The sequence below is a fragment of the Lytechinus pictus genome, unplaced genomic scaffold (assembly GCF_037042905.1).
Source record: "Lytechinus pictus isolate F3 Inbred unplaced genomic scaffold, Lp3.0 scaffold_19, whole genome shotgun sequence".
In the NCBI taxonomy this organism is placed as follows: Eukaryota; Metazoa; Echinodermata; class Echinoidea; order Temnopleuroida; family Toxopneustidae; genus Lytechinus; species Lytechinus pictus.
In genome coordinates, this window is record NW_026974140.1 from 18,212,351 (window position 1) to 18,236,331 (window position 23,981).

Sequence of the window (23,981 nt, forward strand, 5' to 3'; positions counted from 1 at the left end):
AAACTTCTGTGATTTATTGAAATTATATAAAAAAGGATGCCTAATTTCTTTGACTTATCCTGAAGCGCTTCATTTTGAATGATAAAGAAACTTAATTGTCATTCAAAATTTCAATCTGAGGGCGCAAAACAGGAGATGAATGTGCAGAGAAATGACATGAAGTTTAATAGAATTTGATGGAAAAATATTGTACTTTTTGTCTCACCTGCATAGCAGAGTGAGACTATAGGCGCCGCTTTTCCGACGGCGGCGGCGGCGACGGCGGCGGCGGCGTCAACACCAAATCTTAACCTGAGGTTAAGTTTTTGAAATGACAGCATAACTTAGAAAGTATATGGACCTAGTTCATGAAACTTGGCCATAAGGTTAATCAAGTATTACTGAACATCCTGCCTGAGTTTCATGTCACATGACCATGGTCAATGGTCATTTAGGGTCAATGAACTTAGACCATGTTGGGGGAATCAACATCAAAATCTTAACCTAAGGTTAAGTTTTTGAAATGTCATCATAACTTAGAAAATATATGGACCTAGTTCATGAAACTTATACATAAGGTTAATCAAGTATCACTGAACATCCTGCATGAGTTTCACGTCACATGACCAAGGTCAGTGGTCATTTAGGGTCAATGAACTTTGGCCGAATTGGGGGTATCTGTAGATTTACCATCATAACTTTAAAAGTTTATGGATCTGATTCATGAAACTTGGACATAATAGTAATCAAGTATTACTGAACATCCTGTGCAAGTTTCAGGTCACATGATCAAGGTCAAAGGTCATTTAGGGTCAATGAACTTTGGTCAAATTGGGGTATTTGTTGAATTACCGCCATAACTTTGAAAGTGTGTTGGTCTAGTTCATAAAACTTAAACATAAGAGTAATGAAGTATCACTGAACATCCTATGCGCATTTTAGGTCACATGACCAAGGTCAAAGGTCAATGAACTTTGGCCATAATGGGGGTATCTGTTGAATTACCATCATAACTTGGAAAGTTGATGGATCTTTCTCTTGAAACTTGGACATAAGAGTAATCAAGTATCACTGAACATCCTGTGCGAGTTTCAGGTCACATGATCAAGGTCAAAGGTCATGTAAGGTCAATGAACTTTGGCCACGTTGGGGGTATTTGTTGAATTACCATCATATCTCTATAAGTGTATGGGTCTAGTTCATAAAACGTGGAAATAAGAGTAACCAAGTATCACTGAACATCTTGTGCGAGTTAGAGTAGTTTTCAAAATCAGCACTGCTGCTATATTGAATCGCGTGATGCAGGTGAGACGGCCAGAGGCATTCCACTTGTTTATTTAATACGACACGAAATTTATACCTTCCTCTTTTTAAATTAGGAACCTGTTTGCCCCCAAATTATGGTTGTTTAGTAATGAGATGAAAAGCGGGAGAATTTGCCTATATGGAGGTGACGGCAGAAATTGATATAAAGATTTTACCCGCCCGGAGCCGACCCGACCAGAAGTTGCGCGATAAATTTAAAAAAAGACAACTTCATATTTCGGCCTAACCTTACTCTAATTCCATGCCCTAATGTATACATTTGAACTTTAACTGGCAAGAAACACATATAGCTGAGGTGGAAAAACAGGGTTAGAGAAAGGGTGGGGGAAACAATGGAGAACTGCAATATTGTCATTTAACCGCGCGCAGCGCGGAAGCAAAAATATAAATTTAGAGCAAGAGTGAAGGAGTTTCTCTTTTGAGAAAAAAATAAAAGAAAAAGAAAAAACCCACAAAGCTACCCTTTTCCCTTTCTTCCCTTCGCTTTTCCTTTTCTCTTCTTTTTTTTTTCTTTTTGGGGACGTTTTGGGGGGGGCGACCGCCCCCACCGCCCCCCCCTGGCTACGCGCCTGTATATGATTGGCAATAGAGTGTCAGCTTTGAAATTGCAATACGTCATGATACTTAATTAGTAAACTTTGGTGGGACACCATTTTTTTTTGCTGGAGTGATCATAGGAAGGTATTTTCCTAGATTAAATGAGACACATGTTTTTAGTTCTGGTATGTCACAAAAATGGACCCAACCCGATGGAACGACCCAGGTACCTCTCTTGTCCACTTTCTAATACATGTTGCTAATACTGTCGGACATTAAATACTTCTTCTTTCCTATACAAAAATAAGACTCCCATTTGTTAATGATGTGATGGAGAGAGAAGTGAGGAAAGACAAACATTAGTTCTAAATGAAAAGACTTATCTCTCTGGTACATGTATATATAGTAATCATCAACCACTGGCTGACACAGAGTAAGCTGCAATTATTCTTGCCGAGATTGCCAAAAATGGGTATTTTCCAACTCATGATAATTATGCAAGAGATAAAGAGCTCAAGCTGCATTGATTTAGCCTAGCTTGGTCTTGGCATTGAAATTCACCAAAATTCTTGGAATCTACAAAGCAAGAAAGAGACTTCAGTGAGGTCAATCAGGTTCTGTCCATATGCATTCCTCCAAGACAAGGATGGTTTAATGCGTGCTTAAATGTAGGAAATGAAGAAGGCATTTCATCAAGATTGGATCTACATAGCTGATGAGAAGTTTGTGTTAAGGTTTGGTTCTGGTTGTTTGCTTGATCTTGGTGTGCTCCTATTTACTACAAGGAACCTTTTCAGCCATTTTGATCCCTAAGACATGCCAAGATTATCAGAGATGGCAGAAAACACTTGACCAACCTGGACATGACATACAAAGTGACAACCAAAGCTAAGGACTAGAAATGTCTAACAGGAGCCATACTTCTTTGGGGAATAGTGGGCTATCCTATTTCGCAAAAGCAATGTTGTGAAATCAACCTTAAGGTAACAGCACAAACAACCAACAAGGTTCAACTCTATTTAGAATATGATAGCTGTTAGCCAAGGAACACCGGATTCTTTAGGTGACCTCTAGTCAGCTAACCTCTGCTAAAGCCTTGTCAATGTTATTAACCTCAACAGCCATCCATCAAGGGGGAACTCTATTTAGAAGTTAAAAGCTGTAGCTGAGGATCACCAGATCCTCTAGGTGTGCTCTTCTCTGACAGAGTCTTGTCAATGATGCCAATCTTGGAAAACATCCATCAAGATTGAACTCTATGTAGAAGATGAAAGCTGGAGCTGATGGGCACCAGACTCCGTAGGTGAACTGTCCTCTGAACAAGCCTCGTCAATGATGCCGATCTTGGCAGACATCCATCAAGATTGAACTCTATGTAAAAGATGAAAGCTGTAGCTGATGGGCACCAGACTCCTTAGGTGAACTGTCTTCTGAACAAGCCTCGTCAATGATGCTGATCTTGGCAGACATTCATCAAGATTGAACTCTATGTAGAAGATGAAAGCTGTAGCTGATGGGCACTAGACTCCGTACGTGCACTCTCCTCTGATAGAGTCTTTTCAATGATGTTGATCTTGTGAGGTGTGTCTGGAGTCGCTGAGATGTGGGCCGCTAGTTCAGCAAACTTAGTTACATAGTCTATGCTATTCTCATTCAGCATCACCTGTAGCGTAGAGTCAACCTGTGAGATAGACGATACACAAAGTTAGATTGGACATCTATTCATGAAGTAATTAAAAAAAAAAAGAGGGCATATCCATCTAGTAATCAACCTTTTGGTATGTCCAACCTCCAAGTTTTTCCTATTCTTACTTCACTTCATGAACAACTTATGCCAGGATAATTTGAGGGCATTACACCTTTCCAAATGAAGCACCAAGTGGAGATGAATTACACAAAGGTCTTGTTAATAGAAGTTCTGGTGGACATACTTTATGGAATTGCCTATGATTAAAGACATGTTAAGGATGGAAAATCATACCAGGATATTTTTTTCCAGTTTCGTTTATCTCCAGCTTTTCATGCTGAATATAGCTTATGGTACTACGGAGATAGAGGATGGGAATAATGAGGAACCACAGAGACAAAAAATTAGGTAAATATAAAGAAGAGTTGTGACTGGAAACCTCGAGCCAACAAAAGAAAACACAATGACCATTTCAGCCTTGTTTTTAAAACGGCATTAATGATCTTATAGCAATAATAAATGCACTATCTGGTTGACTAGTTACACATGTTGATGAAAAGAATGATTTGTGCTAGCTTCCTACCTCTCACACAGGTGCTTGGTAATCTTATAATCTATTCTGATGATTCTATAATCACTCACTCAGAGAACAAAAACCAGGAAGAACCATAGGACAAAGGAAGGTCTAAAGTACTTACATTCACAATATTTTTCTGAGACTGGAAAGCAAGTAATTACTGGTTGAACAAAATAAATGTAATGCTTAGTTGTAATATACTTCTTTAATGGGGTTTTGCAAGAAACTTGCAACTGATCGCACAGTCAATTTCAGTTCCCCAAATCAATTGAAATTCATGCATTTCATTGCAAATTTGCAACTGACTGCTGAGGGTCTGCTTCTCGCATCAACAAATGTAAATTCATTTGCTTCATTTAAAATTGATATATCATTTCTAAAAATGAATTCGAAATTTTGCAATCGATCGCAAATATTTTCTTGCAACACCCCCTTAAGAGGTTTGTGTCTTAGGGGAGTTGCAAGAAATTATGTTCAATTGTAAATCAAGTGGAAGTCCCAAAATCAAGTGAAATAAGACCTTAAAAGCAAATTCAGTTCAATTGAATACAAATGAACTACAAATAATACACTTAATCAAAAGAAATTGTTCTTGATTTTTTTTACTTTAAGTTGATTTGGAATTGAAGTATCCTGCAGCATTCCATAGAATACATATTACTGACCAATTATTATAGTGAAACCTGTATTATAGAACCCACCCAGGAAGATAAGAAAAGTGGTCTTTATAATTTATATGAACATGTTCTACATGGATAGAACCACAGGACACATATTTCAATAGGGAAATTATTCAAAGGGAAACCAAACTTGTCAATCTTATAGATGATCCTTCTGGTACAGATGATCGCTAAAAAGTAGGTACTTACATCTCTTGTGATGATAGAATCTCTTGATGATTCTGAGAGTAGACCAGGAGGAAGAGAAAGAGGAACTACCGAGACAGAAGTAGATGTTGATGGTTGATTCTTCTCTTTCTTCTCTGGTGATTCCAAATGACCAAGAAGACTGGACATAGAGATGTCTAAACTCTGCACAATCAAAACAACACATATTCAAATTTCCAGGTGTATGCGCAGGGAACGGGAAAGTTGATAGGCAGCATTGTCCTAGTACAGCTAATATTGACAGATTTTTTACTTCCAGATTTGACACTGCACTAACTCTCGTTTATTGTAAAAAATTAGATTTTTCACTCTGACATCCGTTTGATCATCCCAATTTAGTCTGTTAAATATGCAAAGATTATATTTCATATCTTCTTTACTCTTATTACATAAAAAAAAACCTATTCATTACTTTTGCCTGATCACAAGTCATATATAAAAAAATAGCCTCGTCCGAATGGAAAAAAAGGCTCAATTATGTTCATTGAACAAATGTCAACATGAAAAAAATAATAACATTCCTTCAAGAGAGAGAACAGACAAATGTAAATTTAAAAACGGGAACCAAAATGCAAAGAACTATTTCATGAAACCTTTGTACATCTAAGTTCTTGCACATCCTATTTAAATTGATGCTAATCATAGAATACACCTTTCTATAGGTTGAAGAAACAAGACCGATAGAAAGTTCAGGGTGTTGCAAGAAAATATGTGCAAACAATTGCAAATTCTGTTGCAATTTGATGAATAATATGATAAATTAAGCCATATCAAATCAATTAAGACTCCTTGCTGTAAGAGATCAGATCAGAGTCCCATCTTACAAAGAGTTACAATTGATCCAATCAACCTCAATCCTATGGAAATCCATCATTGTCATAATATTTTCTACAAAAAATTTGAACAATGTCCTTTGTATGCAAAGAGAAGTGCATTGAATTTTCAATAAAACAATGAATGTATGAATATACATCATAGTTAGAAAACATTTTGAACAAACATGCATAATAGATGTGGACGTTGCTGGCTATCCATGGTTGTGGTTGATCAGATCAATTGCAACTCTTTGTAAGATGGGTTCCTGGAATCAATTGCAAAACATATGATTAATTTGTAGACTCAAAATAAATTTGCAACTGACTTTAAGTTTCTTGCATTGCGCATTAGGGAGACAATACCCTTGGTACAAAGTAAGAATTGACATACCTCTCCATTAAACCACTGTGCTTCAGGACCTAATGAGTTGATCTTAAATGGTGATGATGTAGGACTAACATTACCAATATCTCTTGATAGGGTACTACTGTTCAAAAGCTCATTGGAAGTGGAGTTGGGACTGATAGATGAGATGTTCTGTCCAAATGCTAAGAAGAATAGAGTAGGGATGATAAATCAGTTGATAACAAAACTAATATATTACACACAAAGAATAAAAAAGCAGGATGACCACTATGAAAGAGTTCAAGTTGGTTTTTAGGTTAAGAAAAGATATTTTCCCATTGAAAATTTAGTGTCATCCCATAAGTCAAAGACAGAAAGAAAAAAAAGAGACATTAAATACTTTGCCAATCAACTTTATTAATTACATCTCCAAGATTACTCATGAACAAGTGGAGTGACCGACTAGCTACACTTTAGAACCCAAATCATCATCTAAAACTTCATCAAACTTGATGCTGGAGACCCTAAACTGATGGCTCTGAGATCATGCAACCAGCTTCTACAATGTTGCTGACATCAGCACTGTATCAGCTCTTGCTGTTCTTTTGAATCCGTCAGATGCCTGGAGAGGGGATTTACTTGCACCCTGGAAAGTGACTATATTGTAATTGCAATCAAAACTTCAATCTTGAGAAAAAAAGGAGCTGAGTCTTTCATGAACTTACTCTTAAATGTTGATGAATCCAATGATATTGAGATGTTGTCTCCACTCTCTGATGCTGGCAATGAGATGTCCAACAATGCTGAAATCTCCGGCGGCGAGATAAGAGGGGTGGTCGAATGCGTGGTGGTTGTTGTTTCAGATGTCACACCACACGCCATAGAACTGTTCAGCAAGGATGAGTCAGCCATAGTTACTGCTGGTGTCAAGGTTTGATCAAAGGTTGAGTCACCGAGGAGTGTTGAATCCATATCAGGTAACGACTGATGCGTCTTATCAACCATGATGGGAGTGTTGAGTACGGATGATTCCTGGTTGTTGATTGGCTGAACTGGTGTCCCTGGTACCTGGTTGTTGATTGGTTGAGCTGGTGTCGCTGGTCCCTGGTCGATGATGACTGTAGCGTTGAGAAGGGAGGAGTCAGCAACTCCTAGATGTGGTGACCCTCTTGCAGGAGTAGATGATCCCAGGGGTTGAGGGGATGCAGTGGACGGTGAAGGAGATGTAGAAAGCTGAGATGTGCTCACTTGATTTACCTATTAACACAGAGAAATTCAACTACTTAAAAACTGCCTTTCATTAAAATATTTCAATAAATGACTAGTTCCTTGATTCTGTACTTGATCTTAGAATTTCCTTCTCTTCTCTACTGCTCTAAACAGGGCCATGACACACACTTCAAATAAAGTCGAACCTGTCCATTATGCAGAAATTAACAGAAATCTTGGATACTGGGAACGGGTGACCTTTATAGCAGGTTCTATAACACATATTCCTTTCAAATGGGAGAAAATTTTGGTGGCCACTAAAGTTTTCACTGTAGGCAATTGACCACTAAGACAGGTTAGACTGTACTAGTCAAAATGAAAAAAAAAATCCCTGACTGCAGTTGTTTCATCTTGACTATTGATGAGACTCTAAGCCGCATACCTGTGATTCTGGTGCAGGACTACTTGGCATCATAGGAGAATGAACTGGTGAGAAGGATACTGGTGAATTTATCAGGTTTCCTGCATTCTCTGGTGAGTTGGTGATGTTGACTGGGATGATCCGCCTCACTACTGTCTTTGCTGCTCCTGAAAAAGACCAGGGGAAAAAAATCAAATGGGGGCTCATGGTATTTCATCCCCAAAATGCCCCTCACCTAAATTCAGGAATACTAAATAAAACAAGTGGAATGCCTCTGGCCGTCTCACCTGCATCACGCGATTCAATATAGCAGCAGTGCTGATTTTGAAAACTACTATAACTCGCATAAGATGTTCAGTGATACTTGGTTACTCTTATTTCCACGTTTTATGAACTAGACCAATACACTTATAGAGATATGATGGCAATTCAACAAATACCCCCAACGTGGCCAAAGTTCTTTGACCTTACATGACCTTTGACCTTGATCATGTGACCTGAAACTCGCACAGGATGTTCAGTGATACTTGATTACTATTATGTCCAAGTTTTATGAACTAGACCAACACACTTTCAAATTTATGGCTGTAATTCAACAAATACCCCAATTTGGCCAAAGTTCATTGACCCTAAATGACCTTTGACCTTGATCATATGACCTGAAACTTGCACAGGATGTTCAGTAATACTTGATTACTATTATGTCCAAGTTTCATGAATCAGATCCATAAACTTTCAAAGTTATGATGGTAATTCAACAGATACCCCCAATTCGGCCAAAGTTCATTGACCCTAAATGACCTTTGACCTTGGTCATGTGATGTGAAACTCATGCAGGATGTTCAGTGATACTTGATTAACCTTATGTATAAGTTTCATGAACTAGGTCCATATATTTTCTAAGTTATGATGACATTTCAAAAACTTAACCTTAGGTTAAGATTTTGATGTTGATTCCCCCAACATGGTCTAAGTTCATTGACCCTAAATGACCTTTGACCTTGGTCATGTGACATGAAACTCAGGCAGGATGTTGAGTAATACTTGATTAACCTTATGGCCAAGTTTCATGAACTAGGTCCATATACTTTCTAAGTTATGCTGTCATTTCAAAAACTTAACCTCAGGTTAAGATTTGGTGTTGACGCCGCCGCCGCCGTCGCCGTCGGAAAAGCGGCGCCTATAGTCTCACTCTGCTATGCAGGTGAGACAAAAAAAACCTGTGGAATTCATAAAGGTTCCAATCTTAACTGTAATACAATGCAGTAGATTTGGGACGGTGAGCTCATAAAGTATCTCCTGAAGTAAAAAATCTTTAACTTTTCTCCCTGAATAGATATTATTTAATAAGAAATTAGAAAAATATCAGTCATAAACAGCTAAATGTACAAAGAACAAATTAAACTCTAAAAGAAAAGGCTTTAACCTCTTCAGCTCCATCTCGCTGGAATGCTCTACCACAGAGGATGCTAGCCAGAAATTTGAATTTTCAACATTAAGGATCCAATCAGTAGAATTGCTTGAAAAAATCGAAAAGTGTCTAAAATCCTTTTTTTTCTGTTTTGTTTTGTTCAATATTGTAAAATAACATGCACCTATATATAGGCATAATTGAACACATCACAAATTACCTACTTCTATCATTTGTAAATCCCTTACTCATTTAACTTTATATCCCTTTACACCTCAGAATAGTTAAATTTCTGATGCCTTGGGGAATTTTTATAAGAAACTGCAATCATGTCTGCTTATCACATCACAATCCAGAAGAAAATACTTTACCTGATGGTGGAGCAAAGACAGTCTTTGTAATGGTCTTGCCCACCCCCGCAATGGTATTGGTAGAGACTCCACCAACGTTGGGTTTAATGGGCCTAGGTAAAGCTCTGGGTGAAACCACTGTACCTAGGGAGGACATGTTCACTTTGAAAGGCATGAACTGACCCATGTTGGCTTGGGATGAATTAATTATCGCCATGGAAACCATGCTATCCGTCAGACTTTCTTGGGGCAGTGGTCTTGGAAGGATAGTCCTCTGCAAAATAAGACAAATATCACAAAACTTGCTGAGAACTACAATCTACTGATATCAAAATATGCACTGTGATGCCAAACATGCAAAAATATCCAGTTTTGCATGTTGCATAAAAAGTTTCTCATTATTTTCATTAAATGTATTATCTGAAACTGACAGAGTACTCAAAGGGCATACAGACTAGCAGCCTTAATAGCACCATCTCAACTACACATATCTGACCAGGTTCACTACCCACAATGCAGCAGTCTCAGCAGTGTAGTCTTGTAATGTAGACTCACTTGAATGATAACACTAAATCACCACCCAATGCATTCATACCACACTAATTGTGTTACCAAGTAGCAAAAATGGGTGCTTTTCCTCTCAAAAACGTTTTTAGTGTCTCTACAAAAATAAAATTATAGAATAATTCATTCTCTGTATTATCAATATTTATCTCAAGAGATATATCTAATAATAGTCTTTTACAACACACAGTCAATAAGAGACCACACAGTGTTGGTCAGCCACCCCCTTATTTGTTCAAAAGTTGTCTTACCTGAACTACTAGGGGCTTCACTCCCCTTTGTCTCTTCTTCATTCTAGGAAGTAAAAAGTTTGCTGGTGGCCTCTGAAATGTCATAATATAAAATACAGAAGAGATAACTCAGTGAGTATTTATTAAAATAATCACTATGGTATATTAGTGGAACACTTAAAAGTATGGAAATTTCAGAAAATTTTGTTTGGCTTGATATAAAATTATATTTTGTTACTAAGAATCAACAGCTGAAATATCAAACACATGTTAAATGACACTTCACATTATTGACCATTTACCAATTTGCTTTTATAGATAGAATACAAGTACATGTATGAACAAACCTTCATCTGTTCTAGTTGATTAAGAACCTCTTGGCCCTCTAGAGCATGGCTTGGTTCCTGGTTCCTCCTAGCAGCAACAGGTGCAGCAGCCTTAGGAACAGCAAAATGTACACCATCCTCATCACCTTCCTTCTTATCATTAGCATCAGACTTACTGGCAATGATTGACTTGGTTTGGTTCTTTGGGTTGGTAGTGGGATTATTACCCCTGGTGGTACCCTTTGATCCCGCTCCACGAGGGCTACGGCTGTTGGTAGAGGGGCTCCTAGTAGAGCATGATTGGTTGGCTTTGGAGGGTGGTGTATTGGTGCGAATGGGTGAGGTCACAATGCCAACTGACACATACTGTACAGATAAAGGGATAAAAGGTTTGAAATTTTTTGCCATTTTGAAAGTGATACATCAGGACAATTCAAATCGAATCGGGATCGTTGGCAAGTCTGAAATAGGACAGAAAAAACCCTAATAACAAAACTTACTGTATCCCCTACATTTTGTGTCTGATAAACTATTAATAATTTTAGGAAGAAAAAGACAATGAAATAAATATTTAAATGCATAGATTGTCCAAATCATCATGTACTAACAAAGCAAGGTTCATAATAAGGTTCATAAGGTAGTATTTATTGTCCAAATAAATAAATAAATGGAAATTTGCATTTTTACATGGTATTGAACATAGAAAACATAACATAAAAAATAAACATATTTACAAAAAGTCAAACACTGACTGACAAATACAAGTTTGTAAAATATATTTACCTCTTTGCGATTGGATACTTCCACGTAAGAAGTTTTGGCAAGATGAAGAAGTTTCTTCATCATATGACTAGAAGATACATCATGAACAGGATGCTCCTTCTTTACAAAGTCATACTCAAACTTCAACATTTCTGGCTGCCCCATCTGAAATTATACAATCATGGGAGAAAATTAACAGCATCGATATCTTTCTTCAATTCTCTTAAGATTCACATTAGCAAGTGGTTGTCCAATTTGTAGCAAAAGAAAAATCTTTAGGGAATTTAAAGCATCATTAACAATTTTACCAATTCATTCTTATATTACGTAGTCAGAATAATCATCATAAACAAGAATAAACCCTTTTGATTTAACATGGGTATTTAGACACACAGAAATATTTCACAATGTACCAAATTGCTTTGACTCTACACACATGTACCCATCATTTTCAATTTATATTTGAATATGCATTTGTTATAGGTTAATTGCAGGAAGACAAGATTTATGAAAAATGACTGCAGGCTTGACATACCATGAGATAGATGTCTGTAGCGGTCATACCAACAGCAGTAGCAGCAGTTAGTCCTTCCTTGAGCAATTCATCCATCTCCTTTTTCTCTTCCTCCAATTCAATAACATCCATCTTGATACAATCATCTGATGAGTCTTGTTCTACTCCATTACTAACACCCCCATCCCCAGCTGGTCCTACCAGTGATGAGGATGCAGGATTGTTTGTTTCCATGGAATCATGCTGCATCAGGATATTGCTTGCTGGAGGTGCTAGTAACAGAGAGTTCTGATTGGTTGACAACGACAACGATAGGTTGCTGAATGAAAGGTTTCCATTGGTCTGCTCCAACGATCCATTTGCCATGTTAGACAGGAGATCCCCTATGGAGTTACCATCGCTGAACATAGATGGCATCGTCTCCTGCAACAAGGTTTCTGAAGGATGGTGGTTGTCCAGGAGATCAACCTCCATCTTGATATCGTTATCAAATTCAGGATGAAGTATTCTGTCTGTGATATCTTCCTTGGAATCCTCTCCTCTTAAATCAACCTCTCTTGATTCATTCTTTGATGGTGATTGATCAGTAGCTACCAGGGTGAATGGTGTCTTGCTGTTGGCGTGGATGAAGCGACCGTGTAGCTTCTTGTAAGGGATGACAGTAGAACCCTTTGGTAGATGAATCTTGACTTGGTTAAAGTTACTCTTGTCCTCTGGTTTCAATGAATGAAGCTGAGATCAATTGTGCAGTTAAGGAATACCATTGCAATAATCCTAAACATACTCTTACAAATTACCCTCCTCAACTACACAACAAAGATTTTATTAGGTGGAAGTTATCACTCTTCAAATTTAACAGGAATAAAAAAAAAGATTCCCCATTTTGTTCCCTAATCACGCATGATTATTCACGCAACCCACTTACTAAATCATTGGAGATATTTCTACAAATTCTTTTTGAAAAAGATTACTATTTTGGCATGATTAAGGATACAAGTCTGAGTCTATGAGGAGTCCATTTCTCTGACAGGAATCTCAGCAGATTCCCCATGTCCTTCTGGAGTGGTACCACCAATCTGAACAAAGAAAATTACAATAAATGAGGAAAAAAAATTATATAGTTTCCAAATATTGTCTGAAACAAAGCAAACATCCATTGTTACAGATAACCAATGGGAGCATTTCATGAATTTTTGTTGGTGACTTTCACTGACTAATTGCTCCCAGCCAATCAGATACAAGGATTTTTGATAACTTATAACACTTGTCAGTGAAATCGGATTTGAAATTCTACATAAAATGTTCTTGACTTTTCTCTCACAGAGAAGCATTGACTTACCTCAACCTTGGGTTGTGTGCCACTCCTTGAACCTCTGCCCAAGCTGCATTGCTACGTGGCTGCAACTCCAGTAATACCCTGGCTGGTAACTTGGTTGGTTTCTCTTCATTCTCTGTAATCAAACATCATTATGAAATTTAAACACCAAAAGAAGAACATTTTAAAGGCAATGAGCAAATCTGTCCAGTGCCCCATTGCATAAAATATACTGTTAATGTAACTTTGCCAACCAACGGTAACTGTCATGGTAACAATGCTCAACAACCAATCAGAATCAAGGATTTCAAAGAAGTTACCATTGGATGGCAAAGTTACAAGAATAGTAACTTTTATGCAACAGGGCCCCAAGAATAACAAGTGGAACGCCTCTGGCAGTCTCGCCTGCGTTACGCGATTTAATATAGCAGCAATGCTAACTTTGAAAACTACTATTAAATAATCATTCACAAAAACACCATTCATATGACATAATACCACGTTCATTGACCATAAATGACATTTGAACGGTGACTTAAGACTTGTCAACTACACCCATGTCCACATTTCATTCACTCTATCTATAAACTTTCAAAGTTATGATGGCAATTCAACAATTACCCCAACATGGCCTAAGTTTATTGACCTTAACTGACCTTTGACCTTGATTTTGTGACCTGAAACTCACAGGGGATGTTCAGTGATACTTGATTACTCTTATATCCCAAGTTTTATGAACTAGATCCATAAACTTTCAGAGTTACAATGTTAATTCAACAAATACCCCCAACACGGCCAAAGTTCATTGACCTTTAATGACCTTTGACCATGGTCATGTGACCTAAAACTCGTATAGGATGTTCAGTGATACTTGATTACTCTTATGTCCAAGTTTTATGAACTAGATCCATAAACTTTCAGAGTTAGGATGGTAATTAAACAAATACCCCCAACACGGCCAAAGTTCATTGACCTTAAATGACCATTGACCATGGTCATGTGACCTGAAACTCGCACAGGATATTCAGTGGTACTTAATTAACCTAATGTCCAAGTTTCATGAACTAGATCCATAAATTTTCAAAGTTATGATGGTAATTCAACAAATACCCCCAACTTGGCCAAAGTTCATTAACCCTAAATGACCTTTGACCTTGGTCATGTGACCTGAAACTCAGGCAGGATGTTCACTAATACTTGATTAACCTTATGTCCAAGTTTCATGAACTAGATCCATAAATTTTCAAAGTTATGATAGTAATTCAACAAATACCCCCAACTTGACCAAAGTTCATTGACCCTAAATGACCTTTGACCTTGGTCACGTGACCTGAAACTCAAGCAGGATGTTCACTTATACTTGATTAACCTCATGCCCAAGTTTCATGAACTAGGTCCATATACTTTCTAAGTTATGATGTCATTTCAAAAACTTAACCTTCGGTTAAGATTTTGAAAATAATTCTCCCAACATGGTCAAAGTTCATTGACCCTAAATGACCTTTGACCTTGGTCATGTGACCTGAAACTCAGGCAGGATGTTCAGTAATACTTGATTAACCTTATGTCTAAGTTTCATGAACTAGGTCCATAGACTTTCTAAGTTATGATGTCATTTCAAAAACTTAACCTTAGGTTAAGATTTGATGTTGACGCCGCCGCTGTCGCCGTCGGAAAAGCGGCGCCTATAGTCTCGCTCTGCTATGCAGGCGAGACAAAAATCAAAGGAAAAAACATTTAGCTGCTAATTCAATCATTACTGCAATCTTTCAGGTCAGAAAGAAATGGCCAGGGTATTATATATGCCAAGGAGTCACTTATTCAAAAAGATATTCACAATGTCTCAATAACATTAACTCTATGATCTCATTAAAATTTCTCATGACAGACATGGTCTCCATGTGTTGTATACTGCTGAACTGGACCACTTATGGTCAGAGGAATGGGTGCTCTCAGGCACAATGTAAGATGAATTTTAGGCTTATGGAATAATAGAATATTTTGAATTTTGGACCGTAAGGGCCTTCTTGGTCGAATGAAAATAAGTTACAAGGACTATTCCACATGTTCACTCAGAAACCAAACTTTTTTTTCATAGTATTACAAGGAAAGAATTAAAGAAATTCATATTTCAAATAACATAAAAGAAATAGACTGTGACACTATCAGCTCACTCATGTATATCATTATTGTGTTGTGCATATAACTCTTTTATGAAAATAAACAAAATTTAAAATGTCATTACTTTCTTGTTTTTTAAAATCCATGTTGATAAACATCATGCTTTATTGATTTTTCTCTTTTTATCCAAATCAACTTTTTTGTTGGGGTGGTGTTCCCCTTTAATGAAAACATTACTTACTATCTACGCCCTTGAGTTTCTTAAGAGCCTTGCAGACAGGAGTTTTCAACTTGAGGTTTCTACCTTTGAAACGAATTGATGTTGACCTGAAAATAAACATTATAAGAAATGAATTGAGGTGTATCCTCATTATCGTCACTGATCTAAAAATAAGAAATAAAATCAATTGATTAAAAAGACGATGAAATAAACATATTAATACATATCCAATGATCTATAATCATTATAAAAATGTGGATAATGTATTTTAATCTATTCAATCAACAAAATTTTAAAATAAATTAATCACTCTGACACAACTTTACACATAATTCATTACTCCTACATCTAGATCAAACTTGGAGGTGATCCATCAAATGGTCCTTTCTTCATTGTAAGAACAAAATGGGATGTATAAACAAGAAAACATAAATTCATCTGGCAACCAGTAAACAAAAGCATAAAAATATACGATAAAAAATAAGTTGGCATTACTGATTGACTTTACAATGATTTTTTAAAAACACAAAACACTTACCCCTGAGAAACTAACTCATTTAGTTTCTGACCCCATTTTGCAGTGAGGCCACCCTTGAGTTTCTTACGTAGCTCTCCATAGTTCACCAAGGCATACAGTTCGCTATTCACTCTCGGTTGATCTGTACAAGGGGTAATTAAAAGAGTCTTATAACTATAGTTAGGGTACTTCTTTGAAAAACATATTAACTGTTTCTAACAAAATGGCAGAGGACTTATTCTAACAAGTGGAACGCCTCTGGCTGTCTCGCCTGCATTCCGCGATTCAATATAGCAGCAGAGCTGACTTTGAAAACAGCAATTGAATAACTATTCTCAAAAGAAAATACTTAAATGATAATAAAATGTCCATTGACCCAACATAACCTTTGACCATGATCATGTGACCTAAGACATGTGCCAAACAATCAATCATACTTGATTACCCTTATGTCTATGTTTCATGAACTACATGTGTACATGTAGATCCATACTCTTTCTTAATCTGACGTCAATTCAACAAATACCCCCAGCACAGCCAAAGTTCATTGACCTTAAATGACCTTTGATCTTGGTCATGTGACCTGAAACATGCACAGGATATTCGAAGATACATGGTTACTCTTACGTCCAAGTTTCATGAACTAGATCTATAAACTTTCATAGTTCTGATGCCAATTCCACAAATACCCCCAATATTATCAAAGTTCATTGACCCTAAATAACCTTTGGCTTTGACCTTCATCATGTGACCTGAAACTCGCACAGGATGTTCAGGGATACTTAATTACTCTTATGTCCAAGTTTCATAAACTAGACCAATATACTTTCAAAGTTATGATGGTAATTCAACAGATACCACCAATTTGGCCAAAGTTCATTGACCCTAAATGACCTTTGACCATGGTCATGTGATGTGAAACTCATGCAGGATGTTGAGTAATACTTGATTAACCTTATGTCCAAGTTTCATGAACTAGGTCCATATATTTTCTAAGTTATGATGACATTTCGGTTAAGATTTTGATGTTGATTACCCCAACATGGTCTAAGTTCATTGACCCTAAATGACCTTTGGCCTTGGTCATGTGACATGAAACTCAGGCAGTATGCTCAGTAATACTTGATTAACCTTATGGCCAAGTTTCATGAACTAGGTCCATATACTTTCTAAGTTATGCTGTCATTTAAAAAACTTAACCTTCGGTTAAGAATTGGTGTTGACGCCGCCCGCGACTGTAATTGCCTAAGTGGGATTACACCAGTTACAACATTGACTGTGACTGGAACAGCAAAAACCATGAAACATTGCCTCCAATACCAAGACACTAAATATCAGAGCCGAATATCTACTATGTGTAGCAATTTATTTGTTTGGATTCTCACAAGTTTTAACTAACAAGATTTTTTTATATTTAAAAGCCAATATCCTGTCCTTTTTATAGAGGGTAATTTGGTAAATAATCAACCTTTATGTACATCCGACCCCAATTTTTCTCAGTTTTACTTCACTTCATAAACTGACTAAAGTCATGCTCATATGAGAGCATTACAGACTGTCAAAAGAACCAGAAATCAGAGACAGAAAATTTAATGAGGGTCCCCCATATATGGGGTCGGATGTACATATTTCATGGAATTGCCCGAGAGTTAATATTTGCCTAATTAAATGAAAATGCAACCCTGAGATACTTACCAGGCAATGGCTTGACATACTTCAGGAGTTTATGACAGGTACGATAATACAAATGACGAACCTGTAAAACAGGAAATAAAAATAAAATGAACATCAGCAAAGAGAGTGTGTATGGTACTTGCAACAAACTCTATGAATTAATCCAATCCAAAAGTATTGTCAGGCATTACATATGATAAATAATTCTACAATAATATCAATTATTATTTAGATGTAGGGTTTTAGAGGCGCAGATATTTCTTAACGTCTTGCGAGGTTGTTTCACAGAGACAAAATATTAAAACTAATTTTTAACCTGTATGCCTATGAAAACCATCCAATATTTTCTAAATTAGATGAAATGAATATTTTACCCGGGCCTACAAGATTATCATTGGTTAATAAATGATTGTGCGCATGAAGGTATTGTTACATCACAATGAAATTGCATTGCGTATAGGCAAAGGAGCGAGATTGCATCAATTTATTGAATTCGAATGCGCTTGCACTATACGCTAGTGCATCTTTAAAGAGATTTCTTTTTAAAAAATACTCACATACTGACAATACTCAGTCGCCATGCTCATGATTTACAGGATTGACATAAAATGCTGAGTAAAAACATTTTTTTTTTGCTTTATTGATTTATGTTTAGCTTTGTGGGGGTATCTAAATAATAATAATATTGGATGACCAATTTTCGTGGGATGCGTAGAAATATTGTTACTCGCTGAAGAACAATATTAGATTAGTCTCCGACTCATCCAATATTGTTCTTCAGCTCGTACAATATTTCTACGCATCCCACTCAAGGCCATCCAATATTCCCTAAATATTAACTCGTTATCCAGTGCTAGGAGGGAATCCTTTCAAAGAAATTTGAAAGAATTGTTCTTTGTTAAAATGAATTTCATTTCATGTTAACTCTTATAAACAAAACTACTATTCTGTGTACTTTTCACCTTGATGCAATACTTTCTGATAGAATTCTTCAGTGATCCAATGTGTACTAATGACCTAAGATCCCTGTCTCCCTGAACAAATTAAGTTCAGGTTGTGAGAGAGTTCTGGATCAGAATAATGTAAGGATTGGAATTAGGTTTAGATCAGTGATTAAGATTTAAGATTAAAGCTTATTCACAAATTTTCAACGGCTGGACCATTGTTGCCAAAAGAAAGGTCATGGAATCAATAAATTATATTACAAGCATGATTAATTTGATGTCATCGTAACCTTTCTAGGGAGCATTCCATGAAACAAAATAGTGTGTGACGTTCACAGACAACTGTTATAAGCTATAAAAATGCTTGTATCTGATTGGCTGAGAGCAAATTTGTGAGTGAAAATCACTGACAAGATGCTTCATGAAAGACTTCCCATATCTTACCTGATCTTTATTTTTGTTTTGATTTGGTGGATATCCAAGCTTCTTATGCCTCTGCCCAATATATCTTTGAATGGATTCAAAATCTTTACCATGCTGTAAAGTAAATAAAAAAGACCAGTGACATAGCATTATTCATTTACATCATATCTGCTTTATCAAATAGTTTTAAACTTTTAAAATCTTAACAAATTAAACTGCAGTCACCTTAAAAGATAACCTTGAAAGATGAATGAGATATTAAAATACATTAAAACTAGTACAAAAGGTATCAATTACGAAAAATCATCATAACTTCGAAAATCCTTAAAAAAACAAACTTTAACAAGACTGAAAAATAATAGTGACAGTTGAATGTCATTTTTCAATTATCATTACCTGAAGAAAATGAATACAATACAGGTGTGTTTGTCAAACCAATAGATAGGAAATAGGGACCAAAGGTACACATGTAATTGTATTCATTTCAAATTGACTAAACTAAAAATATTGAGGGGTGGATAATGTATTAAATATCAAGAATTTAAACTCATTAAATCAATTCTTTTATAAAACATCCCATTCCCCAATCCCCCATAATGGGAATTCTGAAGAACATGTATGTGGTATTTTACTGGGATCAGGATGGAATAACATTTGTCATAAGAGTCTTGAACGTAAACTTTAATGTTGACCTCATAATGACCTTTGACCTTACAATGTGACCTCTGAACACAATAACATGCAGGTTTCCTACATGTAAGTACAGCTACAACCCAAGTTTGGTTCAAAAGTGACTTACGGTTGCGGAGTTATGTCATAACAATTACCTCAAAATGACCTTTGACCTTACCATGTGACCTCTTACTGTGCCATGATCTGCAGGTCTCCTACATTGTGAGTACATGTACATCTACAACCCAAGTTTGGGTGAAAAATAAATTTTGGTTGCGGAGTTATGTGTCATAAGAGAGTCTTGTATGTAAACTTTAACATTGACCTGAAAATGACCTCTGACCTTACCATGTGACCTCTGACTGCACCATGACATGCAGGTCTCCTTAAGTATATCTACAACCCAAGTTTGGATGAAAAGTGACTCACAGATGCAGAGTTATGTGTCATAAGAGTCTTGCACGTAAACTTAAACATTGACCTGAAAATGACCTTTGACCTCACCATGTGACCTCCAACAGCAGCATAACATGCAGGTCACCTAACTACATCTACCATCCAAGTTTGGTTGAAAAGTGACTCACGGTTTTGGAGTTATGTGTCATAAGAGGGTCTTTCACGTAAACTTTAGCGTTGACCTGAAAATGACCTCTGACCTTACCATGTGACCTCTGACTGCACCATGACATGCAGGTCTCCTAAGTACATCTACAACCCAAATTTGGATGAAAAGTAACTTACAGTTGCAGAGTTACGTTTCATAAGAGTCTTGCACGTAAACTTTAACATTGACCTGAAAATGACATTTGACCTTACCCTGTGACTGCAGCATAACATGCAGGTCCCCTTATCCATCATCCAAGTTTAGTTGAAAATTTGCGGAGTTATGTGTCATAATGTTTGTGACGGACGGACATTTGGATACTAGTCTCGCCTTCATCTCTGGTGGACGTGGGCAAGACAAAATTGATAAATAATGAGTACTCTTTCTAACTCTCTGATTCGTATTGTATAAATAACAATCCTCATCAAAAAGGATAAAAACTTATCAAATGGCATGGTGTTCAAGACACTTCAATATGCATCAATTAAAAGGTTAAGAATATCCTGTTGGTTTTTACCTCAGCAACTGCTTCAAAGAAAAGGTTTTTGTCTTGGTTACTCCAAGCTTCCCATCTCTTTCTTTCAGCCTTCGGTTGTTCTGCTTTGCCCTGTTTCTCTTTATCCTTCTCTTTACTTTTATCTGAAAGTAAATCATAATGAATTTTAAAAGAAACCAAAAGAAGAGATCATTCAACGACAGAAGTGCAAATACTGGTCTAAGAAAAAAGTGTGCCAAGCACCATTTTCTACAATGTTGACCATTGATGTTGATCAAAATCATGATCTCCTGTATAAGAAACTTTAAATCATCTTTCAAACACTTGTAAGTTTATGAGTATGGTAGTGGATCGTATTACCGAACACTTTTCATGAATTCAATCATATCAAACACATTATTCTCATGAAATTCACCAAACTTTCACCATAAATACCAATTACCTACAAAATATCAATATGTAAAAATTTTGCCGAAATCGTTTTTCCTTTTTACGATATTAGCTTCCAATCGGACCCCTCTTCGCATGTGAAATATTTGGGTCACTTGAAAAAGGTATCGTATTACCGAACGTGTGTTATCTATGGGAAAAGTTGAGAGACAACAAAATCACTGATGAGCTATTTTGACCATATTTTATTATTTTAAGATTATTATGACTTTGAAAATGTGTTTTTTACAATTTTTCATCATCTTTCTATTCAAGTTCTCTTTGGAAGGATGTTGCAAAATTTTGAGCGTATAAAATTATTTTCTGATGCGTATGATGCGCGCGTTCGGTAATACAAGGCCGGTCGGTAATACAATCACTCACTATACCATCAAATTTAGGCTGATAGATATACCAGGGGGGTGTTTCACAAAGATTTAAGTATGACTTAAATCGCATTTAAATCCAGACGCGTACATGATATGCAACTCGCGATCTTATTGATCAATACGCAGTAGTGCGTGTCCTCTTGGCATAATCTGACCAATGCGGTCATGCCTTTTATACTGCACACAATTTCTCTGACTACACTCCTGCCCTAATCTTCACTGAAAAAAAGTTTTAAAAGGAAATTAATTTTGAACGATGTGAAAATATCAGAACAAAATAAATCAAAAAAAGATTGTGAAAAATTTAATTTAATTTAATCACATACGCTCCCCGATTCCTGAAGATCGAGGAAATTAATTTGTTTATGGTTTATGGATAAATCTGCTGGGACATATTGCTTGGAAATTTTTTTTATGGAAAAGTCCTGAAAAAGAAATGGCATTAGATCTAATCAATGTCTATCTTATTTATTTTTATTTTTTGGTAGACCTCCATCATGTCCATGTGCTCCTTAAAATTTACCTTGAGATGGTCCAGGCGGTGAACTTTGAATTTTTGCGGGTTTCTTGACAGTTGAACGTAAGAAAGGAAAACTATATCTTGATGGAGTTGTTATGATTCGAGTGGAAGTTGATATTGTTGTTCCTTGGCCTTGATCCTCGGGCGGTGCCGACTCAGCTTTAGGATTCACGCCTCCACGCCCAGTTGATGTCTCTCCAGCACCAGTCCCATTAGCATTGACTTTTCTTTCTCCAGCAGTACTTTTCTTCTTACTTTTACTGGTTTCTTTTGTATTTCCACTCCCAGACGTCGCAGGCATTCTAAAAATACAGTGAAACAATGATAATAGCGGTTGGAAATCGAATACTATCAAATTTCAGTTTTTGTCTCGAGCAGCGTTGACAGCCAACATTTTCAAAATGGCTGCCGATGTGTAATTTCAATGCGAGAATCACTTTTAAAATACGGATTTTCAAGCCTCCATTAAACAATCATAAATTCACAAAACGAATGTCAGAATGAATATCTCACATCAAAAAGGCAATGCGATTCAATCGGAAAAGGTTTCATATCATAAATTAAATGGTATATTCATCTACCGATGATCTTATTTTACAATCGGCCAACAACGAAAAGAAAAAAATATTTTTCAGAAAATGGGAATCTCAACAAAGGCTTCTTGCAGACCTCACAAAATCACAACTTACCTTCTCGTAGATGCACATTTTGGTGATTTAGTCTCTGAATTCACTTTCTTGTGCCGACCCATGACTTCAATAAGCAAATATCAAGATACAACAATTTTCCAAAAGTCACATTTTATGGTGTTTTTCTCACAAAAACATCAGCACACTGCTGACCAGTATAGAATCAGCAACGCACTGGCCCGACGATCGAGCGCGCCGCTGGGATCCGCGACCGCACGTATAATTACTGCCAAAGTATGTCTCGATGGTAAAGGAATCGGGTTTGGCTAATTTCGTTTTGCTCTTCCATTGAAAATTGAATTCCAACACTTTTTGATGTTTAAATATTGAATTCGTTTGCTTTTTCTTTCACAATATTATTACATCTACGATTCCGACGTGGGCTCGTAGGTACTTGATTTATGAAGGAGTTGAAAATATCACATTAAAACAAGTAAACTGCGACAAAAAGCGAATGTTTTGTTGCGGGTATACCCAGAGTTATTATGGTGTTGGGTATTACCTGTTACCGACACCGGTATGCCCTTTTCTCTTATTGTATATTAAGGGTCTAAGTCTTAAAATCATACTTTTTACATTGAAAACAATTCTTAATTTAGCTTAAATTGTGTTAAATAACAAATGATATCAAATTAGATATTTGTTTTGTGCTACATATGCCTATAGATAATCTCATCAACCGATGAGCTTCAAACACGGAGCCATGATGCTTAATTGGCAAGGAAATAAACTATTGTCTATCTATTATCTAGTAATTGAGAAGATTAAATGTGAAATATCTGCTTGTGATATAGGCGGATATGTATGGCTATATCACAAGGTCCTGACTGAAACATATTCTGAACTCAGTGTGATAATGATATCAGAGCAGGGTGGCTTTTTGTTGTGCGCGTCGATCTCTATAATGATTCTCGAGTGAACCATGAGAACATAAATCTTCACAAAAAAGTGATTAGAAAATGTCAGAAATCGGAAAAATTCTTCACTTTCTTTCTTATTCTTCACCGGCCTGGAAGAAGGAAAAGCA

At 36.5% G+C, this 23,981-nt stretch overlaps 1 protein-coding gene across 1 annotated transcript; it reads right to left on the reverse strand.

Moving 5' to 3' along the window:
• Positions 1-1,821: 1,821 nt before the first annotated feature.
• Positions 1,822-23,447, reverse strand: LOC129260762 (protein cramped-like). The gene is made up of 19 exons (XM_054898724.2): positions 22,955-23,447; positions 22,269-22,567; positions 20,949-21,070; positions 19,177-19,269; positions 17,810-17,870; positions 16,136-16,256; positions 15,619-15,704; positions 13,281-13,392; positions 12,936-13,017; positions 11,963-12,673; positions 11,449-11,592; positions 10,687-11,031; positions 10,361-10,432; positions 9,567-9,819; positions 7,806-7,951; positions 6,880-7,411; positions 6,200-6,357; positions 4,976-5,137; positions 1,822-3,523 (listed from the first exon to the last, which is right to left on the reverse strand). Exons 1-19 carry the CDS (start codon positions 23,014-23,016, stop codon positions 3,329-3,331), a joined length of 3,756 nt encoding a protein of 1,251 aa, XP_054754699.2. The 5' UTR covers positions 23,017-23,447; the 3' UTR covers positions 1,822-3,328.
• Positions 23,448-23,981: the final 534 nt, after the last annotated feature.